At 46.3% G+C, this 21,968-nt stretch overlaps 2 protein-coding genes across 10 annotated transcripts in view; one reads left to right on the top strand and one right to left on the bottom strand.

The window, feature by feature from the left end:
• UBQLN1 (ubiquilin 1) overlaps positions 1–21,968 on the top strand; it is a 76,671-nt gene that overhangs the window by 50,047 nt on the left and 4,656 nt on the right. Inside the window, exon 11 of one of the 2 annotated variants that reach the window (XM_042965244.1) lies at positions 4,345–4,434. The exons of the other annotated variant lie outside the window; for it this stretch is intronic. Within the exon in view, the coding sequence (XP_042821178.1) occupies positions 4,345–4,419 (75 nt within the window). The 3' untranslated portion in view covers positions 4,420–4,434. Of the gene's footprint in view, positions 1–4,344; positions 4,435–21,968 lie in introns of those variants that run through there. 2 annotated transcript variants of the gene reach the window in all.
• IDNK (IDNK gluconokinase) lies at positions 5,417–20,907 on the bottom strand. 8 transcript variants are annotated; one of them, XM_042965251.1, is made up of 6 exons: positions 20,764–20,807; positions 16,635–16,757; positions 15,122–15,152; positions 14,601–14,687; positions 9,929–9,972; positions 5,417–8,058 (listed from the first exon to the last, which is right to left on the bottom strand). In XM_042965251.1, the coding sequence occupies exons 4-6, from the start codon at positions 14,634–14,636 to the stop codon at positions 7,713–7,715; spliced, it is 426 nt and encodes a 141-aa protein (XP_042821185.1). In that variant the 5' UTR covers positions 14,637–14,687; positions 15,122–15,152; positions 16,635–16,757; positions 20,764–20,807; the 3' UTR covers positions 5,417–7,712. The 8 variants fall into 8 exon arrangements, with proteins under 8 accessions (XP_042821185.1, XP_042821187.1, XP_042821181.1 ...); XM_042965253.1 differs by having other exon boundaries at positions 14,601–14,683; XM_042965247.1 differs by lacking the exon at positions 16,635–16,757 and having other exon boundaries at positions 20,764–20,907.

Genomic DNA, 21,968 nt, shown 5'->3' with positions numbered 1-21,968 from the left:
GTTGTATTTCAGATTCCCCGATTGACACGTAGCCTGTCCCAGATCCACAGCACCAGTGTGTCTTACTTGCCACTCTGTGCTTAAAACAGAGCGAGGCACACGTTAGAGGTCCCAGTAGTTTTCCTTAAAAGGTCAGTGCTGAAGTACTTCTGTGTATTCAAGCTAGCTTTCTTTTTTCTTTTTCCAAAGCTGCTCTGAGAGGGAAGGGAATTTCCCCCTGTGCTGTGTTGTCTACTGCTTCGTAACAAACTACCCCACAGTTTGAGTAGGACTTGGTGAATGCTGCTGGAGCAACTGCACAGGGGCTGGGGTACTTACGTTCGGGACAACTTCTTGCCACCGGTGTTTAATTCCTACATTCTTTCACCTGGGAGTGTGGTCGGGGTCTCATTTCCTGTCCATGTGGGCCTTTGCACAGAGTATTTGTGCTTCTTTACAACATGGTTGATAGGTTTCAAGATCAAGTATTTCGAGAGACATGAATGCTGTCAGTTTTTAAAGGTCTGGGCCCTGAGTTGGTCTAGTGTCATTTCTCCCATATTTTAATGGTCATTCTTAGCTTGGCCAGATTTAACGGTCCTAGGCCCCACTTCTTGATGTGTAGAATGTCAAAGGATTTGTAACTATCTTAACTTACCATAACTATGATCCCAGAAGGGGGAAAATGTTAGAGGAGCACAATTTTCTTCAATGTTTACTCTTTCCCAAGGAAGAAGTAGTAACTTGCCTATGTGTAGAATACTGTAGAAGAACTGTGTACACTTGACTGAGCCCCTTTTCTGGTCTGCTGTCCTAGCGCATGGTAATAAGGTTAGCGAGACAGGCTCTGCTTTGTGGGGAAAGCCTGTGGTTTGGGTTCTTTTTTGTTTCGTTTGGTAAAAATTGTGATAATCTAGATGCAATAAAATTTATTGCAATTAGAGTGTATAGTTCACTGGTATTAAGTAAATTCACAGTGTTGTGCAACCATCACAATCATACAGAACTTCATCTCCCCAAAAGGAAGCCTTATAGCCATTAATTAAGCAGTCTCTTAACCATTTCTCTACAACCCTGGCAGCCACTAGTCTGTTTTCTATCTGGATTTACTTCTTTTGGGTATTTCATTTAAATGGAATTACATAATATGTTTGGGCTTCTGGGTCTGGCTTCTTTCCCTTCATATGTTTTCCAGGTTTATCCATATTGTAGCATGTATGAGTACTTCATTCCCTGTCGTGGCTGAATAACAAACACTCCATTGTATGGACAGGCGACACTTTATTCATCCATCTGTTGATGGACACTTCCACCATTTGGATATTGTAAATAATGCTTGTAACATTGGTATAGAAGTATCAGTTTGAGTCTCAGTTCTTTTGGATACATACCTAGAGTGGAATTGCTGGGTCATGTGTAGTAATTTTCAGTTTTAACTTTGAGGAACTGCCTATTTTTACGGTGGCTATACCATTTTACGTTCCTACTAGCAGTGTATGGGTTCCAGTTTTCTCTGCATCCTCGCCAGCACTTGTATTTTCTGTTTCTGTTTGTTTTTAAATTACAGCCATTTTCCTGGTGTGAATTGGTATGTCATTGTGGTTTTGACTTGCGTTTCCCTAAGGACTAGTGATGAGTATTTTTTCTTGTGCTTTTTTATTGGCCGCTTGTATGTTGTCCGTGGAGAAATGTTTAAGCCCTTTGTCCCTTTTTAATTCTGTTTTTTTGTTGTTGAGTTGTAGGAGTTCTTTATATGTTCTGGATATTAAATCTTTTCAGATATGATTTGCACATATTTTCCCCCTTTTCTGCAGGTTGTCTTTTCACTTTCTTGATAATGTCTTTTGCACAAAAGTGTTTAATTTTTGATGAAGTCCAGTTTATCTTTTTTTTCTTCTTCTGTCACTTTGCTTGTGGTGGCATATTTAAGGATCCATTGCCAAGGGTGGCTCATTCAATCAAGTGTCTGACGTTTGATTTTGGCTCAAGGTCATGATCTGCCGTGAGATCGAGCCCAACGTGTTGCTCTGCGCTGACAGTGTGGAGCCTGCTTGGGATTCTCTCTCCCTTTCTCTCTGCCCCTCCCCAAGCCATGCTCTCTGTCTGTCTCTCAAAGTAAATGAACTTAAAAACAAACAAACAAACAAAAAAAGTCTTCATTGCCAAATCCAAGGTCGTGAAGATTTTTCTCCTGTGTTTTCTTCCAAGAATTTTATGAATTTAGCTCTTATGTATAGGCCATTGACCCATCTGAATTGGTTCTGTGGTTCTAGATTTGCAGCGGAAAGACAAGAGTTCTGACAATTTCCATTCCTCTCTTTCAAGAAAAAAGAAAGAAAAGGAACAAAGACAAATAATGCCTCAAACAGAATATGGCAGCTAGATGTTAAAATGTAGCTAGTTGTAGACCGTGCTCTTGGCCAACCTGAGATCTTAGGTTTTCTCACAACAGTCTTAAAGTTCTTTATTTTCTCTTCTCATACCTATCTCCACTCTGTCTGCATGTCCTGCCACTCAGTATGGCCTCCATCTTTCAGTGATCAAAATGTGATTTGTGTCCCATCCAGACACTAAGCTTATGGTCTCGTGTACTGTATGCACTGTGACCACCAATCCCAGTCTTAATGTGGTACCTTTGGAAATCCAAACGTCACATAGGAAGCAGACAGTAGGTGCAAACCAGCCGAGCAAAGGCATGCGGGTGAAATCTGTAATCTGTGAAGAGGAAGCAGTTCCAACCCTGGCCTCACATCAAAAGCAACTGTAGAGGTGACAAAATAAGCCTGCTCCAGACTAAGTGGAATTGTTCTATTGTGGGTAAAGTCGGGCATAGGTTTTTAAAGCTGAAGTGACTGTAATATGCTGCCACGGTTAGAACAACTTACTTAAAGGGAAATGGGAATTTATTAGTAATTGAAGGCAGTGCTTCTCAACTTCATTGTGCACGTACATCACCTGGGATCCTGTGCATACTCTGATACAAAAACTAAATGGATCCAAGACCTAAATGTAAGAGCTAAAACTATAAAGCTCTTAGAAGAAAACAGGTGTAAATTCTTCATAACTTTGGACTAGGCAGTGGTTTCTTAGCTACAACACCAAAAACACAAGCAGCCAATGAAAAATAAGTTCGACTTCAGCAGACTCTAACTTTTGTACTTCAAAGGTGATCAAGTAAACAAACTCCAGAGAATGGGTGAGACTATTTGCAGATTGTGTGTCTGTTAAGAATCTAGTATCCAGGACACAGAACTCTTACAGAACAATAAAAAGAGAAAAAACAACCCAAGGCACGATGGATTTGAATAGATATTTCTCCAAACACAATAAGCAAATGGCCAAATAAGCACAGGAAAATGTGTTCAACATCATTAGGGAAGTGCAAATCAAAACCTTAATGAGGTACCACTTCACATCCCCTAGGATGGCTGTAATCACAAAGATAGAAAATAACAAGTATTAGTAGGATTGCAGGTGGGAATGTAAAATGGTGCCACTACCTAGAAACCAGTTCAGCAGTCTTTACAAGATTAACCACAGGAGCCCCAGCTACAGAAGGAAGTGGTATAGATCCTGAGAGATTAATCCACTAGTTCCCTGTTACTCAACCCTCTGACCTCAGGGTAAAACCAACTACAGCAACCTGACCCTTAAGATGGAAAGCCTACCAGATGCTCACTTCTTAAGAAGAGAAGTTCAAGTTAAACCCTCTGAGTTCTGCTTGTGTTCAAGAGGTAAATGTGTCCTCAGCTACTTCAAATTTAGGCCTAAAAGACCTTAGTGACAATAATCTGACAATTAGAGGGAAGAAAAGCAATGCCTGTCATCCAGGAGCTGACTTGCTACTAAAAGTGGGGTCTCTGTCCTGCTGAATAATCTTGCAAAATACCTACATAGCTACAAGACTGCTCCGTGACCAAAGTCAAAAGACCCGTTTTGTAATTGTGCCTGCACACAGAGAAGAACATGAACATTGTCCAGTCTGCAAAAAATAACCAGGTATCTCCCTGTTCTAATACACTTCTTTATGAATGATAGCTTTAGCCTCAGTTCATTTTCTCACCTTACTAAGGTACCCAATCATCCCCTACTTCCTAAACAGCTTCCTTGAATCCTCCCTTAGTTCACCTAATGTGTCCAAACCATAAGTCCTTTTGTGACCTCTTCCTGCGATCCCCCCAGTTCTGAAGGTGTGTTCTTCTTTATCTAAGGAGCAACAGACCCAGCCTGTGTAATGCATGTATGTTCCTGCATCACCTGGAGCGCTGAGCAGTGGCTGCATTTAGATAAAGCATGCATTTTCCATTGTGCCATGGTCCTCACCACTCCCTGATGTCTGTCATATCCCGCTATTGTTTTTGCTAGGCACTCTGGGCATTCGAGTGTGCAGGTCCTGCCATCGCCATGATTTGGGGACATTTTTCCCCCAGCACCATCTGATTGGATCCTTAGTTAAGGTATGTGTTAGATATTCACCATTAGGTCTTGGGTCCTCCTGAGTGATGGCCCATGATTTTCCAACCTTAACCCAAAAAGTGACATTCAGTTTCTACAGCATCTAAGATTGCTGGGGGGAATCTCCACTGGAGGGATTGAAGATTGTCTGGAAGTCAGCACCAGGCTATACATTTTACACCTGAGATTCTGCAAAAGGTTGAAACACCTCCCTGCATTGAGGCCCAACACAGCTTATAGCTTGTAGGCTGATATCTAATCAGATTCCACTTCCTTGGTAATCGCTAAGCAATCATAATCCCATACTACAGTTAATACTTTGTAATTTCAATCATTTTGAACATACAGATTTGCTATTGAGTGAATGGAGAATAAACTTGCATAGTTTCAGAAAATGAATATCTCTGGTTGATGCTGTTTTTAAAGTCAACCTGTTTTATTATTTAAGTTCATTTTGGGGAGTATTTGCATGCATGAGTGGGGGAGGGGCAGAGTGAGGGAGAGAGAATCCCAAGCAGGCTCCGTGCTGTCAGCACAGAGCCGGACACTTAACCGACTGAGCCACCTGGGTGCCCCAAGTCACCCTGTTTTAATTTCTCCCTTCTTGCACTCCCATCCACTGACAGGTAGTTTGCTCATCAGAGCAGTCTCTAGAGAGGCCTGGCCTGACAGGTGTCATTCCCGGACCTTTGGGGCACCTGGAGGTGACACCCATAGTGGTGTCTTGCCTGTGGTTACTCAGTGTGTGGCGGTGCTGTGTCCGGAGCTCAGCCTTTCCGGCCTCCTGATTCCAAAGCTGGTGCGCAGATCTTGGAATCCTGTCAGGCCTCAAGAGCTGGGGAGGGCTGGAAGGAGACCTATCAGAGCCCAAAGACTCAAGATTCTCGTACTTAGCAGGGGTTCACAAGCTCCTCCACAGTCCAAAAAGCAGGAGTGAGAATTTGTCCTGTGGCCACACTCCCTCAGACTCCCAGGGGTGACGAGTATAACAAGAGCCAACATTTGTTGAGCAGTTGGGGTGTCAGTTTGGGTCTCTGCACTGTGCATGTCTCTGTTCTCCCAATTGTACGAGGTGGGCAGTGTTTTATAGGAGAGGAAAATATTTAACCTGAGCTTGCTCCCTGGTGGGACAGGTGGTTAAGTGGTTATTTGCAGGGTTGAGAAAATCAGGTTGAGACAAGTCTCACCTGCCTCTTCTTGCCAGGTCGTAGAGGCTGAGCAGAAGGGTGGTCAGACCTGGGTGGGGAGCCAGGGGCAGGACCTGTGGCTGCCACAGGTGTTCTCGTGGGTGGGAGAGCGGCCTGTGCTTGCAGTGTCCCCCTGAGGTGCCACCAGAGGGCAGTACTGGCTCATACCTTGGCATCCCTGTGGCCATCTTGGGGAAGATTTGAGCAGTGGTTGGTTCCCATCCCCACCAGATTCAGCGCTCCTTTTTATTTTTGAACAACTATTTTCTAATGCCTTCCCCCTGCCCCCCCTCCCCCCGCTTACCACTTTGAAGTGAAACTGATTGGTAGTAGAACTTACCCAGCAAATAGTAAATAGGATGCCTTAACTCTAAATGAGAAAAAGGGAAAGTAACTTGTAATCAGTTAATGAGTTCCAGTGTGTAACACTTGGACACAGTTACACTAGACCAACACAGTGGAGCAGCTGGATGCTTGTGCCTGTAGGTGGATCACTGTGAATGAAGCATTACAAACACAGATTGATGTAGGTGTGTTATATTCATGACAGAAAAACCCACCATGATTTTCTGAAAGGACGACTCTAAGTAAAATTAAAACTAAAAAGGAATACAATTGTTCCTTTATGGCATTCTTGGAAATTTCAGGGTATGTTACAACTGCGAAAATATTTTTATTTATAGATTCTGTGCCTCTATAGTTATAAACAGGCTTTTCAAGGTCCTCTGTGACTGTCCAGCAGGATATTTGAAAAATCTATTCTTTTTGTGAGCAACTGCCTTCACTGAGAACTCTAGCTGGTGCCAGAGGAGACGAGATGCCCTGTCTTTCCACCCCCACGTAAGCTACCTGAGAGCCAGAGCTTTGCATCCTCAAACCCTGCAGAGTGCCCATCCCAGTACCCAGTGTGGGCTCACTGAGTACAGTGGACTGAGTCTTTCCTCTGTGACTAGGGGTGACTCTCAGCCAGCCTGAGCATGTTGACTGGACGACTTGAAGGACCCTGAATAATGAGGACTGAAGTCAGGCAGGAGATGCCTCTCAGATATCCAGGCAGAGAGGAAGATCTGAGGTTTCACATGTTCCTTAAGCAAAGTCTGCCTGCCCAGGAGGGCCCTTTCAGTCTCCTGGCATGCCAAGCACATATTCTACTTGTAGTTCCCAAGACAGACTGCATGCCCTTGTGAAAAAAACTAGATAACTGGTTCCAAAACTCACTTTCTGGCCAGAGCTGATCAGTGGCCCGTAGAGTAGCTGGATCCTGTGGCCTCGGTCAGGATACAGGGATAAGGGAGCTTCTTTCTGGAGTCTCTGGGGGACAGGCTGAAACAGGCCAGATTGCAGCTGCCCTCCCCGGGGCCCAGAATGCACCCTGCGCAGCCTCACCTAGCTCAGCTGCTCCTGACACATTCCTGACCTTCGGGAAGGTTCATTTCATCTCTTGGCCACAGCAGCTCTGGTGTTCCTTCCTCGCCCTAGAGTCCACTGCTGATGGTTTTTGCAGTGGAAAAGCAGGTGGCTGACACCAGCCTGGTCTCATGGTGTCTCCATAAAATGAATGGGGACAGTTGGGTCACTGAGTTCCATGCTTCATCCATCGAAGTTCCACCTTTGCAACTTTTTATATCCATGAAGCTTATGTGCTTTTTATTTATCTTGGGAGAGAGGATTAGCAGATGGTCTGATGTGACTTGATGGTGAGTGGTCAATTTTGTACATTTCTGCTCCTGGGACCAATTTCCAGGGGATGCCAAGGATAGCCAAGTTTCATTTATTTGTCCAAATACAGGCATGATCAAGAATGTTCTAAATAAGGTCGTGATTTACAGCATTGATTATAGAATTCCCTCTGATCATATTCGAATTTCTATGAAGCTTTACTTTCAAAGTTCCCTCCTGTCTCCTCCCAGTGTGCCAGAGCACAATGACAAAAGTACCACAGATTCCTCAAATCATACCCAAACACACATATCTCAGTACACTATGGTTTGTTAGAATACAGTATTGACAAAGATACTAGAACATAGTTTGAGTTGGGATAGAAATTTCTGCCTGATTGTTCCAGACCACTGATCTGAAACAGTTTTCATGTTATCTTAGAGTTCCCATAATTGTAGCAATTATCTCTGAAAGATTTTTGTCCACATTGATTTGGATGAAATTTTCTGGATCTGATGGGGGCTCCAGAGTATCAAACTGGGACTGCAGTAACTCAGGGGACATAAAATGTCCTTTTCTTTTGAGTAAGCGTCCAGAGATGACCTCAAACGACCCACTCAGATAGACCACGAGGAGCTTCACCTCAGCTGGCTGTTTGTCCTTCCGCATCTGCTCACACTTCAGAGGTCCACCATCTTTTCCTCGTATTAAGATGTCTCTGTACACTTTCTTCAGAGCTGAACAGGCTAGAACCACATGCTGTCCGGAGGCTACATCTCTGTTAAAAAGTTGGGGGGGGGGGCGGTAACTAAAGAATAAGGTCATTTAAAATAATTGGTGTCAGTTCCAGGTTAAGGACTCCAGTCCTAACTTCTCTGGCCAGCGGGAAGCATTACAAAATGGTGGTCAAGTATCAGGCAGTCCTGGCTTTGAGGTAAAGATCTTCCACTAGTGAACTGAGCCATCCTGGGCAGTTTACCTCCCTGAGCGTCAGTTCATCGTCTGGTAGATGGGACTACTTAGAGTACCTGTCCATAGAAGTGTGAGGAGGAAAAGTTTATCAAGGTGCCCAGTACACAGAAGTGCTTGGTAGGTGTCAATGTAGGATGTGGCTCGGCCACAGCATGTGGACATGGTGGCTGCCGGTGGGTACCGGTACCGCACACACCTCGGTTCTCCACAGGTGTTCACAGTGACTTGAAGTTCACAGCTGGCTCCTCCCCATCCCTGCTCTACAATATGCTGAAAGAGTCTGGTAAAGTTACCAGTACAGAGCTGGAGAAAGGAGAAAAGGGAGTATCAGACTGTATGTGGTCAAGGTGAGCAGGATATGAGAAGCTTCCAGGGATGTGCTAAGAAAAAAATCTGAGCCAGAAATACAGGCAGAGTGACAAGCACCAAAGAGGGAAAGCCGGCGTGCTCGGAGACTGCACAAAGTAAGTGAGCCCCACGTCCACCCAGCTGCGGTGCGCCCCTGTCCGTGGTCAGGAGAGGCAGTCATTTTGGGGCTGGGAAGGGACTCAAGTAGAGGTGAAGGGTAAACCCCGGCTTGGGCACTTAGAATGTTTGCTTCCCAACTGAGAATTCTGAAGAGGTCTGCTTTCGCTCTATGGCCAGTGACACTTGAGACCCAGTGGATGGAGTGTATCATCAGCAACGAACTTATATGAACTCCTATCTGAGCCTTCTGGCTCTTCCCACCCACAATCCGTGGGTAGGAGCTTGTCTTTTCTGGGTCTGGATATCTGATCTCAGCTCTCCTGAGGATCTTCCATTTCTGTGTCCATCACAGGTCAGTGTATTCGATCTCTGACGAGTCTATTTATGTTATAGAGACCCAAGTGGTGGGAGTTCTCAAACTCTGAATCCCTAAACCCCTAAACTCTAATAAGCCCATGCAAGACAGGGTTTGCCAGCTACGTCAGTGCGGTGTGAAAAAGTAAACTGAATTTTTCATCTTAAATATATTCTAATTGCATATGGTGCAGATGATTTAGGTTTGTAAAATAGGAAATTATGTCCTCATTTTAGAAAGCAAGATTTATAAGCCATTCCCTGCCTTTTCTTTCTCCTCTACATCCCAACCAGGATTCCCAGGGGGCCAGGTCCATGGATGGGTGGAGGGGACCTCGTTTGCTGCGAAGCATGATATAGAGCAGGACAATTTAGGACTCCAATCCTGGTGACCAATTATCTGTTGACTTACAAATGCCCCTAGGTTTACCCTGCTTGGCCACAGCTTGAAATGGTGGTGATGTGGCTGTAACAGTGGTAGCACTGCTTATCCCCTTGTGAGCACTTTCTGCGTTTTTAGAGACTGTTCTAAGTGCCACCCATGCCTCATCTCAATTCTCACAATAATCTGTGAGTAGGAACTATATTTATCCCCATTTTCAAATGAAGAAATGGGCTTATGGAAGCCCAAGTGGCTGCCAAGATTCCCAGATAATTGTGGAACTGTCTAGAAGCTGTCTCTAGAACCCAACTAAATTATATGTCTCTGGTTGATTAAAATCCTTGTTGGTTACTTGACAGAAGTGCACTCCATTACTGGGATCCTTTATCATCAGTCAGTAGTGATTTCAAGAGTGTATTTTTTCCCCCTCTACTTTCTGATGAGTTTTCTTTAAGGCCTGATGCTCTCTTACCTTAGTAAGATGTCATGTAAGTTGCAGAGCCATGGAATCCTGTCCTGAAATTAAAGCAGACACAAAGTGACTTTTCCAGGTACTGTTTATTTGTACAGAAACATAGTTAATGGTGACCATCAGTGTTAAAGTCCAGAGAGAACTTAGTGGTTTTGAGAAACAAGCCACATGCAAGGCTGTGGTGTGGGGTCAAGTCACTGGGTGGTTCCACACAGCAACATTATGATGGGATTAGTGCTCATTGAAGAAGAGACTAGGGAGCTAATGTGTGCTCTCTCTTCTGTGCCACAACCCCTCATACCCCCCTGCACCTGCAAGCCAGGAAGAAGGCCCTCACCAAGAGCCTGACCATGCCAGCATCTTGATCTTGGACTTCCAGCCTCCAGAACTGTGGGAACTAAATGTCTCTTGTTTAAGACCCCAGTTGGTGGTATTCTGTTACAGTGCTCCAAACTGACCAAAACTCATCTGAAAAACCATCTGGGCCTGGGGCCTTTTTTTTTGAGAGGAGATCTCTGATTACAGATTCAACTTTTTAAATGAGCATTGTGTTATATTCAGTTTTTCTATTCTTTCTTTCTTTTTGAGAGAGAGCACACATGCACACACGACTGGGGGAGGGGAGGAAAGAGAGAGAATCTTAAGCAGGCTCAATGCTCCCTCAGTACAGAGCCCAGTGTGGGGCTTGATCTCAAGACCTTGAGATCATGACCTGAGTCAAAATCAAGAGTCAGATGCTTAACCGAATGAGCCGCCCAAGGCACCCCAGGTTTTCTATGCTTGATTCAGTTTTGGTATTTGAAATGGCAGGAAGAGACTACACATATAATTAGATCTCTGGACCCTCCTGATTTTTTTTTTTTTTTTTTTTTTTTGAGAGGGTGCCTGTGCAGGAGCGAGGGAGGGGCAGAGGGAAAAGGAGAGAAAGAGAGACTCCCAAACAGGCTCTGCACTCAGCGTGGAGCCCAACGCAGCACTCAGTCTCACAACCGTGAGATCATGACCTGAGCTGAAATCAAGAGTTGGATGTTCAACTGACTGAGCCACCCAGGTGCCCCAGGACCCTCTTGATACTTAAGCCAAATGCAGCATCAGTAAGATCATGTTTCCATTTGGGAAGAAAAAGAATAGTCTCTGCCACCAGATCACTGCCCTTCAAGCCCATTTTCCCACAGTAATTTATATTTTTCTATGAAACGGTCTAATTTTATCTAAGTCTTCAAATTTACTAACATCGGTTTGTTCACAGCCCTCTTTTCATTCCTATTCTTTAAAAAAATATATTTATTTTGAGGGAGAGAGAGAGAGTGAGCATGAGGCGGGGAGTCAGGGGGACAGAGAGAGAGGGAGAGAGAGAATCCCAAGCAGCTCCGTGCTGTCAGTATGGCTCCTGACTCAGGGCTTTATCCCACGAACCATGAGATCATGACCTCTGCCAAAATCAAGAGTCAGATGCTGAACCGACGGAGCCACTGAGGTGCCCCCCAAATTTCTATACAGGGCAAACATTACATTTATAATCAGGAAATTTTTTCTCAAAAAAACCCTCGTTTGGGGCACGTCTTCATTTCGGCTCAGGTCATAATCTCACGGTTGTGAGGTCAAGCCCTATGTTGCACTCAGCGCTGGGTGTGGAGCCTGTTTGGGATTCTCTCACTCCCTCGCCCTGTGCCCGTACCCCTCTCGCGCTCGCTCTCTTTCTCAAGGGAAAAAAAAAATTCCTCCTTCAACAGAGTTTGAAGTCTTAAGTGTCACTGTGGGCTGCCAGGACAGCACGGGCCTGGCACATAGAGAAGACTGAGAGCTTGCAAATACTTCACCATCACTCTCCTACTAACATCCTATCACAGCCTGGGTGGCATATCTCTCTCTAGCCCAGCACTGTCCACTAGAGCTTTCTGTCATGATCGAAGTGTTCTCTGTGCTGTCTGGGTGGTAGGCACTGGCCACATGTGGCTATTGAACACTTGAAATGTGGCAGTGTAACCCAAGAACTGGAGTTCACATTTTATTTCGTATTAATTTATAGCTAAATAGCCTTACGGAGCCCTTGGAATATTCGACTCGGGTTCTTTCTATTCAAACCTCAGCCCTCCAAGCACAAAACCAAGCTTTCCTGAGACTCTTCCCCAGAGGAACCTGAACCTCTGCCCCGACTTTCCACTTGATCCTCATCTCGGTATCACGGGGGCAGGGCTGGTTGCTAGGTGACCAGGAGGGGCCACTGGTGCTAGCCCAGCTCTGACCTACACCTTCATTCTTGGCTGGGCTGTCGTTAAAAATGTGAACCATCTGCTGTTCTAGCTCTTTCTCTCCCTGACAGAAAGTCTAAAGTCTGGCCAACTTGTATCGTTTCTTCTAAATATATTTAGCAAGTCATTATGTTTCGTCCAGGAACTCATAACCTTTTCTTCTGTACAATAAACTCTTCCGAATGCTACTCCCTCCCCCCACCCACACTGCCCACCTAACAAGCCTCACTTGTGGACGAGAGGGAGGCTGTTTAAGTGCCATTTTAGAATCCATCCATTTGGGTTGTTTTACTTCGTTCTTTAGCTTAACTTTTACTTGCACTCACCAAGGAGAAAAATAATGCTGGCGCAGTCCCATTTTACACACTGTAGAAATGGTCTGTGTTATACCTACGAGACTGTGTAGATAGATTAGCAACAATAAGTAAGTGATAACTTACTGAATGCTTTGTGTACTTCACTGTGACTATTTTTTTTTAGTATTACCTCATTTAATCCTCCCAAGAACCCAATGAAATGGGTCCTGTTTACCATCCCTATTTCGCAGGAGGAAAATGAGGCACAGAGAGACTGAGCCATTTGCCAAAGGCCACACAAGCTGAGTGGTGGAGACAGGTTGTCTGCACTGTGTCCATCAGCTCTAGTGTCATGCCATTATTATGCTTCCATTGTGACTCTGAATCTCTTTTATGGTTCCCTCCTCCTGTCTTCTCAAGTCAAATGTTGCAAATCTCATTAAAAAAATTTTTTTTAATATTTATTTATTTTTGGGAGACAGAGTGCAAGCAGGGGAGGGGCAGAGGGAGAGAGGGAGACACAGAACCTGAAACAGGCTCCAGGCTCCAAGATGTCAGCACAGAGCCTGACACGGGGCTCGAACCCACGAAGTGTGGCATCATGACCTGGGCTGAAGTCGGATGCTAAACCGACTGAGCCACCCAGGCGCCCCGCAAGTTTCACTTTGATGGTTCCAAGTTTGAATCTTTGCCAACTCAAGTCACACTCCCTGAAACAGAGAGTGACCCGGTCCCTCAAGGCGGGACAAAGGGCAGACAGTGAGATAGTGGCAGCATGGCTGGGGCCAAGGTCACTGAAAGTGAAAATGTCAGTGTCGGTCTTTGGCCAGTTCCACTCTGTTCCTGCCCTTTGGACACACCTGCCCTGTGAGCCTGGCGGGGGGGCCCTGCTCTCAGCTGCTGCGGGGACCTGGCCCTCACATCTCACCTGGGCTACAGCTGGTTATACCAGTGAGTCCACAGTTAGTACCTCTGCTTTGAGAGGGACCCTTAGGAAGTGGTCTCGTGACAGTGCATAAAGGAACGAGGTTACTATTCATTCCTTCTCTCCTTCGTTTGTTCACTTACAACTGTGCCACAAGTATTTTCTGACATTTACTGTGTGTCTGGCCTTGGGGGTTTATAATGGTTAACAGGACACAGTCCTTGCCCTTTCAGAAGGAAAATCTAGTCGTAGAGAGAAATATTAATCAAGTTCTCACACCATCAAATGCCAAGTTGCAAATGGGACCAGGGCAGTGGGGGCTGTGGTGTTGCGAGAGTTTGTATTACAGGAGGTCTGCCCTTAGTAGGTCCAGGAGAGCTTCCCTGAAGAGGCGGCACGGGAGCGGAGCTGTGAATATGAGCAGGGTTAACAGAAGAGGGGACAGCAGTGCATCCCAGACAGTGGGAACTACAGACAAGGGCCCTGCGGGGAAGAGCCTAGCAGAAGCGACTGAAAGGGGCCAGGGTTGGGGCGCCTGGCTGGCTCAGGTGGTTTCGGCTCAGGTCATGATCTCCCGGGTTTGTGAGTTCAAGCCCCACCTCGGGCTCTGAGCTGAGCAAGGAGCCTGCTTGAGTTTCTATCTCCCTCTCTCTCTGCTCCTCTCCCCCACTCGTGCTCTCTCTCAAAAGAAAGAAATAAACATTAGAAAAAAGAAGAAGAAAGGGGCCAAGGTGGCTCTGGTGGAGAGAGGGAGGGTGGGCACACTCCCACAGGAGTGGGGCATATTGAGGCCTTTAGGTTTTGACCCTGAGATGGGTGGGAAACTTCCAAAGGGCTGGATTTGAATCTGTAGTGATCACTCTGGCTTTAGGGTAGATAAGAGTCTGGTGACGGTGGCCCTGGGGAGAGAGGATGAAGGCACAGGTCTGGGGCACAGGAGGGCCTCTGCCCTCAGGAATGTAATCTGCAGATTAAAAGCCTGCAACAAAGTGTCCTGGCAGGGTGGTATCGTCCTGACTCTGCGTTCAGAGAGAAGTTCAGGGCCAAAGCTGACACATGCAGGACCCCCACGTGCCTGGCTTTGGAGCACTGTGCACGGGTCCCCTCATGCAGGAACTCTCCCACGCCAGGTGCTGCGAGATCTCCACCTCTGGCCCCTGGCCGGAGCATCTGTGTTGGAAACAGATGGCAAACGTTACCTGGTCATTCAGCGGGATCCCCTTTTCCATCTTCATTCGATTTTCCTCTGGGTGATAGTCATCTGCATCGTAGAATTTCCAACCTAACTTTAAGAACAAAGTGAAACGGTGTGTGTGGCAGGCAGTGTGGCCCATGTGACAACCATCACTAATACCGCTGGGCAGGTGTGGAAATGAGCCTGTACCCTTTTCCTCACCAGCAGCCCAAGGACCACCCTCCCCCCGCCCCCCACCAGCCTCCCCTCCACCTGCTGCTCCCCACCCCTGGGGTGGGGGGAGGGAAGAAGCAGGGAGGCCCTGATGCCACGTCACTATCCCAGCTCCCAGGGCTGCTGCTCCTTTCATTCATCACTATTGGTGATCACCATAGAGAAAAACAAAATTGCTCCATTGGGTTTCACAAGCCATGCCCCTGGTTTGTCTGACAAACCCCAACAGGCCAGAAGAAAGGGCGCGTAAGGGAGAGAAGCAAAGAGACAGCACAACGGGACTGGAAATTGGGAGGCATCAGAACAGGTTACCTCGGACGCCAACAGGGAGCCCACGGTAGATCTGTGGAGAGGACACAGAGGTTCAGGTGACTGCCCTTCCCAACCCGTATGTGCCTCCCACCATGCAGGGGTGCCCTGGGACACAGGCGGCTGCCCCGCTGTGTTGAAACCCACTAACTTTATGATACTGAAGCAGTGACAATAATGCTCTTGACCCTGGAGTCTAGAGCATGACATTAGTTTCCTCCAGGAATTTAAATGATGTAATTGGGGCCCTGGGGTGGCTCAGTCAAACATCTGGCTCTTGACTTTGGCTCAGGTCATGATCTCATGGTTCATGAGTTCAAGTCCCACATTGGGATCCATGCAGACAGTACAGAACCTGCTTGGGATTCTCTTCCCCTCCCCGCTTGTGCTCTCTTTCTCTCTCAAGATAAATAAATAAACTTAAAAAAATATTGAGGGGGGGTGGCACCTGGGTGGCTCAGTCGATTAAGCATCCGACTTTGGCTCAGGTCATGATCTCACAGTTTGTGAGTTCGAGCCCTGCGTTGGGCTCTGTGCTGACAACTCAGAGCCTGGACCCTGATTCTGATTCTGTGTCTCCCTCTTTCTCTGCCCCTCCCCTGCTTGTGCTCTGTCTCTGTCTCTGTCTCTCTCTCAAAAATAAACAAACATTAAAAAAAAAAAACCTTTTTTTAAAATTGGGGTGCCTGGGTGCCTCAGTCCATTGAGCGTCTGACTTCGGCTCAGGTCACGATCTCACAGTTCATGAGTTTGGGCCCCACGTCGGGCTCTGTGCTGATAGCTCAGAGCCTGAATCCTGCTTTGGGTTCTGTCTTCCCCTCTCTCTGCCCCTCCCCCGTTCACACTCTGTCCCTGTCTCTCAAAAATGAATAAACGTTAAATTAAAAAAAACCTTTAAATGGCATAATTACTGATTACCACTAATTTTCTTTTCCAAAAAGCAATACAGTAAAACCTTGGGTTATGAGTAAATTGCTCTGTGAGTGTTCCGCAAGACGAGCAAACATTTCTAATAAATTTTAACTTGATAAACCTGCGATCTCTTGTGCAATCCTAGTAGTACATGATGCTAAATATCACATGATCACAACTGAACCAATTGTTCTAGAAATTTGCTTTCATATACAAGTGCTTTGGATTATAAGCATGTTTCTGGAACGAATTATGCTCAAAACCAAGGTTTTACTGTATATAAGATCTCATTAAACTGAAGTTCTTTCTGAAGCTTTTTGGTCCCTGTTCTATAGATTATATTTTGAGAAAAAGTACTGAATAAAGATAAGATTCTACTGAGGATATTGGAAGGAGGGGTCTGACGGGGGGTGGGTGTGGGGCAGGGTTTCAATCTCCCAGGACAAGGGTCAAGGAGCTCATAAAAGCATTAACACCTTGTTTGGGGGTTAACAGAGACACACACACTCTTAAAATTTGGGATGAGAATCACCAGTACTCATTCAACCCTGGAGGGAAATGTCCTCTGTGCAGCGCATCTGAATAGGTCCTGCTAGAACCCTACCAGGCAGCACTCTTGGTGAGAATGGCTTGGGTCTCAGCACCTAATGTCTGGCCACCGTCTCCCTCTGGCCACTAAACAGCCACTTGCTTCTGTGCAAGTCGGCCTCCAAACCCTTTTCATCACCTGCAAAACAGGGGAACTGAGCTACGTTTATCCACTCACTACTCATTTCACTCAGCCAGTGCTTACTGAGCACCTACTAGTCCCCAGGATATGGTTGGCGCACTGCCATGTGCTCCCAGCCACCCTGAGGCTTGTGGTCTAGCGCCCTGGGGTCAGGGTGCAGGCTGGCAGACAGTTCATGATAACTCAAGTACCTTCTTGCCCTCAATTTTTTTTTTTTTTTTTAACGTTTATTTATTTTTGGGACAGAGAGAGACAGAGCATGAACTGGGGAGGGGCAGAGAGAGAGGGAGACACAGAATCCGAAACAGGCTCCAGGCTCTGAGCCATCAGCCCAGAGCCTGACGCGGGGCTCGAACTCACGGACCGCGAGATCGTGACCTGAGCCGAAGTCGGATGCTTAACCGACTGAGCCACCCAGGCGCCCCTCCCTCAATTTCTAATCCGCTGCCCAAATGCCAGTCATTGTAGGACCACCTTCAGAATTTTGATTTTATCCTCCTACTGTTTCCTCATGCCCTCCCTCCGAAGTTTTGCATCCCTTCTCTACAGTTATTTACTTGGTTTGTTTAAAGTTTTGTTTATTTAAGTAATCTCCACAACACAACATGGGGCTTCAACTCATGACCCTAGGGTCAAGAGTTGTATGCTCTTTGGACTGAACCAGCCAGGTGCCCCTACTTGATGTTTTTTTGTTTGTTTGTTTGTTTTTTAATTTAATTGCTTCATTTTTTTAAAGTTAAGTGAATGTGTTAAAGAAGGAAACTTTTTTCCTTCCTACCAGAAGCCATAATTACTTGCCTTAAATGGAAGGTAACCAAAAAGACGTATACAATTAAAATAAGACCCTGCTCACATTCTAGCTGGATTCCAGGGTTCTGTCTCTTGTTACGAAGGTATCAGGGAGGTGTTAGAGATACATGTGTGCCCAGCTGAGACCTGCTCCCCGATGTAACCAAAGGATTGATGAGAACTGGGACTTGTCCCACTAGGTTCACTGTGCTGAAGCCCGCACAGGGTGACATTGCAGCCTACTGGCGACTAACTCCACAGCCAGAGAAGCCCGAACTGTGCATAACGGAAGTCACACTTAGGACTAAGATTAGCCAGGAATGAACACGTCAGCCACCACTCACAATTTAAAAGAAGAGCTAACTAGATTTGGGTGTAGACTGGTAGGGAGGAGATAGAAGGAAAAGGAAAAGTCTACTGTCTACTGCTCTATCCAAATCTAAACCAGAGAACAGCTGGACTCAAAGCGGTCAGGGACAGGGACTCCCCAACAGGAATAAGTCACAGTGCTCGGCTCAGAGCTAAGACTCACGGGAATAAGCATTACAACTCAGGCTGGGACCCAAAGGTCTCCAAGCGAGTTGGTGTACATCAGGATTAAGGAGACTGAAAACAAAACAAAAACCAGTAGGACCTTGGCGGTAGGTGGGGGCACAGATTAAATACAAAAGATATTCAGAGGGCCTGAGCTCATGTCATCAACAGAAGGAAACCTGGAAAGAAGCAGAGGGTGGCTTCACAAAGGCTGTTAACATATAAACAAAACTAACATTGCCACCTACTCAAATAGTTCCGTTCATTCATTTGTTCATTCATGCATTAGGTCAGCAAATATTTACTAAGCATCTACTACACGCCAGGCATTGTTATAGACACATAAGTCAGTAAACAAAAAGGAAAAAACAGATCCCTTACATCCAGATAGGGGAGGGAGAGGCAATAAACATAGTAAATAAGTAAAATTATTATTTGACATTACTTTGTTTTAACAATGGCTTAACTGCAATCTTTCTGGCTTGAGACTATTGTTTTCTTGAGCCATTTTTTTCCTTGTAAATGTTATAGAGTGTAATTTAAAATTCTGCAAGGCCCTATCAGGGGCTCAGAAAAGTCACCAAAGAACTCAATGTTGCTACATCCATTGATCAACATAATCAATTCTCATCTCGTTTTATTACTTGGTGTATCACCATCAGAGGACTCAGGGTTCAGGCCTTGGCCAGCATCTTTATCTTTACTCACTCCCTTGGTGATCTCAACATCTATGTCTTTAAATACATCTGTGTACCAAGGATCCCTACATTTATTTCTAAAGTTCTCCTGAACTCTGGACTTTATACGCAATCAACCACTTGACAAATCCACTTGGATGACTGATAGGCAGTTCACCACATCCCACATTGAGCTCCTGATATATTTTTCCCTAAACCTGCTCTGCTTACTGCTTCCCCATCAGTCAATAGCAACCCCCTTCCTTCCAATTACGCAAGCCAAAAATCTTGAAGTCATCCTTAACACCTCTCTTCCTCTCTCATACCCCACATCCAGTCCATCAACACATCCTTCTGGTTCTACCTTCAGAATATCTCCAGCATATGATCACTTCTCTTCACCTTCGTTGTTTCTGTGACCTCATCTCCCATCATTCAGATGCAATGGCTTCCCTGGTAGTCCACCAAGAAACCAAGTCTCCTGGGCTTTGTGTTTGCCATTCTGCCTGCCTATAATGATCTTTCCCTAGCTGTCCATCAGGCTTAGTCTCCCACTTGTTGTGGGTCTTGTGCAAAATACCACTGCCTCAGAGGAGCCTTCCCTCACTATCCTGCCTGCTGTTCTTTGTTCTACTGTCTATTTTCCCCTGGCCCACTGACCACTGCTGGCACGCTATGTACATGTATTTATTCAGTTACTGTGTGTTTCCCATACTAGAATGTGAACTCTTTGAGGGCAGGGATTTTATCTGTCCTATTCAATATATATCAGTGACACAGAGTCAGGATTGAGCTCTATAAATATTTACTGAATGCATGAATATCATAACCACATAAGTCAGATGGTTCAGCCACCAGCCTCCCCAATCTAATCCAAGGCAGAGAGGGGTACATGAATTGCCCAAGCTCACACAACCAGGCAGCCGTGTGATCTCCGGCTCTAGACACCCACTTCGTCACACCACAGAAGCAGTCTTACATTCTTCTTCAAATCATACAACACCTAAGGACTTTCTGACTCCCTGTTTTATTTTAATTTTATTTCAAGAACCCCCAAATTAATTTCTCAGGATACCAGGCTAAAAACGCCACAATAATTTTGAAAACCTAAACTTTCCTACCTGGAGCAAGAAAGAGTCTTTAATATATACTTGACCACACAAGCAGTTCCTGGTTCAGAAAATTCTAGGAGGGTATTATAAGGCCTTTGAAGCTATGATAATTCACTTGATTAAGATCTGTCTTCTGCTGCCTGGGGCGGAATGCTGCTGTAGCTGCCTTTTCCGGTAAAAAGCAAGGTAGAGTTTGGTCTAATCAGGAAGCCAAAGTCTAGCTCACAGTCCCCACGTTGGCCAGACCGGGCTAGGCAGAGGCTTTGTGGCATCCGGTGTACCTCCTTGCAAACCCTTGGGGGTTTTGTGACTCCTTATTAACACCGACTCCTTCCAGTTTAAGCTGATAAACGCTGATCACAGAACAGAGAAAACAGACCAGGAGGTGAAATTCTCTTCCTAAAATCCAATCACAAAAGTCCAGCACCTCTCAGGAGGGAGCTGCTGCTCCAGATCTGACCAAGATCTGTGGGAGACTGGGACCCTGGGTAGGGAGAGGTTTGTCCTTGTGCTTTGGGCCTTGTTCTGACCGGAGGCTCCCAAACTCGGGCACTTGTGACTGCAGGAGCCACTGCGGGTGGCGCCCCAGCAGGTGCCTCTTTACAAAGGGCTTTCGCCAAGAGCCTCTCGATTTATAGGCGGAGAACCCGGGTCTCGGATGTGGTCCCGGCCAGCACCACCCCCCCACCCCCCGGGGGCGGGCAGGTTGGAGGGTGGGGAGAGGGAGCTGGCGTCCCGGGCCTCCGCTTCCTCATCGGCAAAAGGAAGAGGGGGGCTCCCCAGAAGCCTGCGTCCCCCGCGGGTCCGGCACGGTGACTCAGGCTCTGGCCTTCGCCGCGCGCGCCGCCTCCTCCAGTGCGCCCCCCGCGCCCCCGGCCCTCCCGGACCTACTTCCCCGAGCCGCTCACGCCCATCACCAGCAGCGCGCCCGGCGCGGCCATGACCCGGATGCCGGCTCCTTCGCGCCGCCTTCCGGGGCCCGTCCGCCCTGCCTCCCCGGCCACTTAGAACCGAGCGGCCCGCGGGCCGGGGAACCCTGTCCCCCGCCCCCGCCGCACGGCCCCGCCTCTCCCACCGCCCGGCTCTGTGCCCCGCCCTCGCCCCCGCCCCCGCCCCCGCCCTCGCCCTCGCCAAGTGGCTCTGCCTTGCCCCGCCCCTCCTCCGCCCCGCCCCGCCCCCGCCGCATGGCTCCGCCTCCTCGAAACAATAACGCTGGCAATAGAGCGCTTATCTAATGAGTGTTTCAATAGCCCTGCACTAACTTTGTTTCATTCCTACTTAGCTAGAGTGGGTGTTCCTGGATAGGCGTTGTATAGATGAAGAAATCGAGACTTGGAGAGGAGGCATCTCCTTTTCATGGTTTTGAAGATGTCATATTTTTGAGATGGCAGTACTCCCCAAATTGATCTACCAATTCAGCGCATCTCCATCAAAATCCCAGCTGACTTCTTGCAGAAATTGACAACCTGATCCTAAAATTCATATGGACACTCAAAGGATATAGATAGAAACAATCTTGAAAAGGAAGAACAAAGTTGGAGAACTCACACTTTCCATTTACAAAACATGCTATAGCTATATACTCATAAAAACCAATGTGGTACTGGCATAAGGATACTCATATAGACCAGTGGACTAGATCTGACAGTCTAGAAATAAATCCATATACTCGTTGGAAACTGATTTCTAGCAAGGGTGCCAGGACAATGCAATGTGGAAAGAATAGTCTTCTCAACAAATGATGCTGGGACAACTGGATATCCACATGAATAAGAATGAAGTTGAACCCCTACCTCAACCATATACAAAATGTACTCAAAATAGATCAGAGACTTAAATGTAAAAGCTAAAACTCCAAAAGCTGTTAGAAGAAAACATAAGCATAAATCTTCGTGAACTTGGAAGAGGGAATGGTTTCTTAGATCTGGCCCCTAAAACACAAGAAATAAAAGAAAAAAAAGATAAATTGGACTTCATCAAAATTAAAAGCTTTGTGCTGCAAATGGCACCATTAGGGAAGTGAAAAGACAACCCACAGAATGACAGAAACTTTTTCCAAGTCACATATCTGATAAGAGGCTTGGATTTAGAAGATA

This window comes from Panthera tigris, chromosome D4, assembly GCF_018350195.1.
Source record: "Panthera tigris isolate Pti1 chromosome D4, P.tigris_Pti1_mat1.1, whole genome shotgun sequence".
Taxonomy (NCBI): Eukaryota; Metazoa; Chordata; class Mammalia; order Carnivora; family Felidae; genus Panthera; species Panthera tigris.
This window is presented reverse-complemented; position numbering and strand designations above follow the sequence as displayed.

What these genes read in the sequence shown, in the direction of transcription:
- IDNK (XM_042965247.1), bottom strand. Translation starts at nt 20,813, where the DNA reads ATGGCCGCGCCGGGCGCGCTGCTGGTGATGGGCGTGAGCGGCTCGGGG. An exon ending in GGCGTGAGCGGCTCGGGGAA is followed by an intron (nt 15,153 to 20,763) that starts GTAGGTCCGGGA and finishes TCCTCTCCACAG; the next exon opens with ATCTACCGTGGGCTCCCTGT. An exon ending in GGATCCCGCTGAATGACCAG is followed by an intron (nt 9,973 to 14,600) that starts GTAACGTTTGCC and finishes CTTTAATTTCAG; the next exon opens with GACAGGATTCCATGGCTCTG.